This window comes from Egretta garzetta, unplaced genomic scaffold (genome assembly GCF_000687185.1).
Source record: "Egretta garzetta isolate BGI_Z169 unplaced genomic scaffold, ASM68718v1 scaffold141, whole genome shotgun sequence".
In the NCBI taxonomy this organism is placed as follows: Eukaryota; Metazoa; Chordata; class Aves; order Pelecaniformes; family Ardeidae; genus Egretta; species Egretta garzetta.
In genome coordinates, this window is record NW_009258664.1 from 48,420 (window position 1) to 48,988 (window position 569).

General features: G+C 68.2%; 1 protein-coding gene across 1 annotated transcript in view; it reads right to left on the minus strand.

Moving 5' to 3' along the window:
• Positions 1-569, minus strand: part of FAM189B (family with sequence similarity 189 member B) — a 10,341-nt gene that overhangs the window by 6,990 nt on the left and 2,782 nt on the right. The window contains exon 7 of the mRNA XM_035903940.1: positions 305-569. This exon is cut by the window's right edge and continues 15 nt beyond it. Within this exon, the coding sequence (XP_035759833.1) occupies positions 305-569 (265 nt within the window). The remainder of the gene's footprint in view (positions 1-304) is intronic.

Genomic DNA, 569 nt, shown 5'->3' on the forward strand with positions numbered 1-569 from the left:
GAAGCACCAGCAGCACCAGCCCTGGCGAGACCCCAGCGCTGGGAGCGCACGCAGCCCCTTGTGCGGGGGCAGGACCCCTCATCCCTCCCGCACCTCCAGCAGTGGGTCACCACCCGCTTCCACCATGGAAAGCTGCTGGAAAAGGTGGGGAAAGAGCTGATGCCCAGAGACCCCCAGCCGCCCAGCACCGTCCCCAGCACTGCCCTGGCCGTCACTGCTGGTGCCACAGGTAGGTCTGGATGGAGTTGGCCGGAGCCATGGTCTCGATGAAACCAACAGCGGGGTCCTGGATCCCGAACGGCACATCCCAGCCAAGCCTGGGGGGCGAGAGGGGCTGAGCACGGCCAGTCCGCGCGGCTGCGCTGGATGGAGCGGAAGAGGACGTAATCCACGGAGCGCATGGAGCCCTGCAGCTCCAGCAGGCACGAGTCCTCCGAGGGGCTGCTGTCCCCGGGGATGTCCATGATCTCGGACATGATCAGGGACCCGCTGTCCATGGACACTGCAAGGAGCGGAGCGGGCGCGGGTGAAGAGCTGCGGGGAAGGGCCGGTCCCCCCGCGGCCCCTCT